The 1,673-nt window shown below is 34.2% G+C and overlaps 1 protein-coding gene across 1 annotated transcript in view; it reads left to right on the forward strand.

Annotated features, from left to right (window-relative positions):
* LOC122260142 (uncharacterized) overlaps positions 1-627 on the forward strand; it is a 6,212-nt gene extending 5,585 nt beyond the window's left edge. The window contains exon 5 of the mRNA XM_043027276.2: positions 58-627. Coding sequence (XP_042883210.2) covers positions 58-196 — 139 coding nt within the window. The 3' untranslated portion in view covers positions 197-627. The remainder of the gene's footprint in view (positions 1-57) is intronic.
* The last annotated feature ends 1,046 nt before the right edge of the window (positions 628-1,673 follow it).

Consider the following 1,673-nt stretch of genomic DNA (forward strand, 5'->3'; position numbering starts at 1 on the left):
TTTTTTTTTTTTTTTGCGTGTGGCCCTTTTCAATTACTGTTTTCCTCCTCCCCCTAGGTATCAGTACAAGATAAACACGCTGAAATGCGAGAAGAGAAAACTGGAGTACAGCTTCGGGGAGAACGCGGACGGGTGGAGGACGGACAACCCAAACTTTTCACTCGCGCCGCGGGATCACTTGGATGAAAATAATTGATATACCTCGTGATAGTTAGTGAAAAGAATGAGAAGAGTGATGTCATTAATGATAGGGAATAAATCGAAATTGCGATCATCAGCAGTGGACGAAACGATCAGTAAGCTGATCGGCTGTGGCATCCAACACAAATTTTGATATTTACGTAATCAGGGTGAATTCAGAGTGTAACTGGCAAGGAAACTTAGGTTGACATATCCCATGAACAAATTATTTATTTGATAACTAGTGTTCGCTACGTAGATCATCTGATTCAGGTTATATCGTCTCACACAAGGCGGAAGGACTGCAGAAGACTGCGAAGTCCCGCTTTACCCTTGATTGTGTGGGGTCTCACTGAGCCACCGAGGACGAAGAGAAGACGTGGCTGATGGGCGCGCTGCCCCTGCTTTTCGGCTGCTACAAATAATCACTCACAAAATATTAACTAATTTTGGAAGATATGTAAAATGCATATAAATGTGTGTGTGTGTATGTATGTATGTGCTTGTATATATATACATATATATACATATATATGTATATATATATATATATATATATATATATATATATATATATATATATATATATATGTATATATATACATATATGTATATATATATATATGTATATATGTATATATGTACACACACACACACACATATATGGTCCCTCTCTTGCTGAAGCAAACCTCTTCAAGGATGGTAAATCATGGACACTTGTTTAAGATCTTTTATTTGTTTTACGTAACGTTTTATTTAAGTTCCATTTATCATATTAGTTATATTTGAGCGTCTTTCACATTATGTATGTGTTTTTGTTTATTTATTTGTATATTGGTATAAAGTTTTAACTCATGGTTTCAAGCTCTCATTTATGTTAATTTTATTTAACTTTGTTTGTGTTTTATTGAGTGTACCATTTGTTAATTGTATACTTCTCAAAATCTTCCTCGGTCCCTGTCATGGCTTGACTGTCCTCGTTTCTCCCTCCTTCGAATCTCCCAGATGCCTCTTGACCAGTCAGTGCCTTTTGAACCTTTTCTATAAGAGCTGCTTTACTGTCACTCTTCTACTTTTTTGTTAAAGTTTGGTCTTACTTTGGTTCATCAGTAAGAATTGCTTGTCTATATCAAATGTTTGTCTCCTAGGAACATTCTTAAACTTACGTAAATTGCTGTCGATAGTTACATTTTCAGTAATTGCAATTTTCCTACATTTCGTTTTTCATATTTTATGCTTCTTTATTAGCTATTACAAACGAATGTGCAAAAATCAGAATTTTTTATGATGAAAGTACTGGTTCCATTTTAGATAATGCAATGTCGAAAAAAAATAATAATCAAATGCTATATTTCTTTTTTCTTTCTGACTTTTGCATATAGACTTTTATTTCTCTCACACAGATACAATCACTAGATGGGTATTAATAGGATGATCTGATGTGGCATCCCACACAAGTTCTAGCGAACAATATGTCTAAGTTTATTCTTATA

Source organism: Penaeus japonicus, unplaced genomic scaffold (assembly GCF_977035675.1).
Source record: "Penaeus japonicus unplaced genomic scaffold, GWHDUDI00000001_assembly GWHDUDI00000033, whole genome shotgun sequence".
In the NCBI taxonomy this organism is placed as follows: Eukaryota; Metazoa; Arthropoda; class Malacostraca; order Decapoda; family Penaeidae; genus Penaeus; species Penaeus japonicus.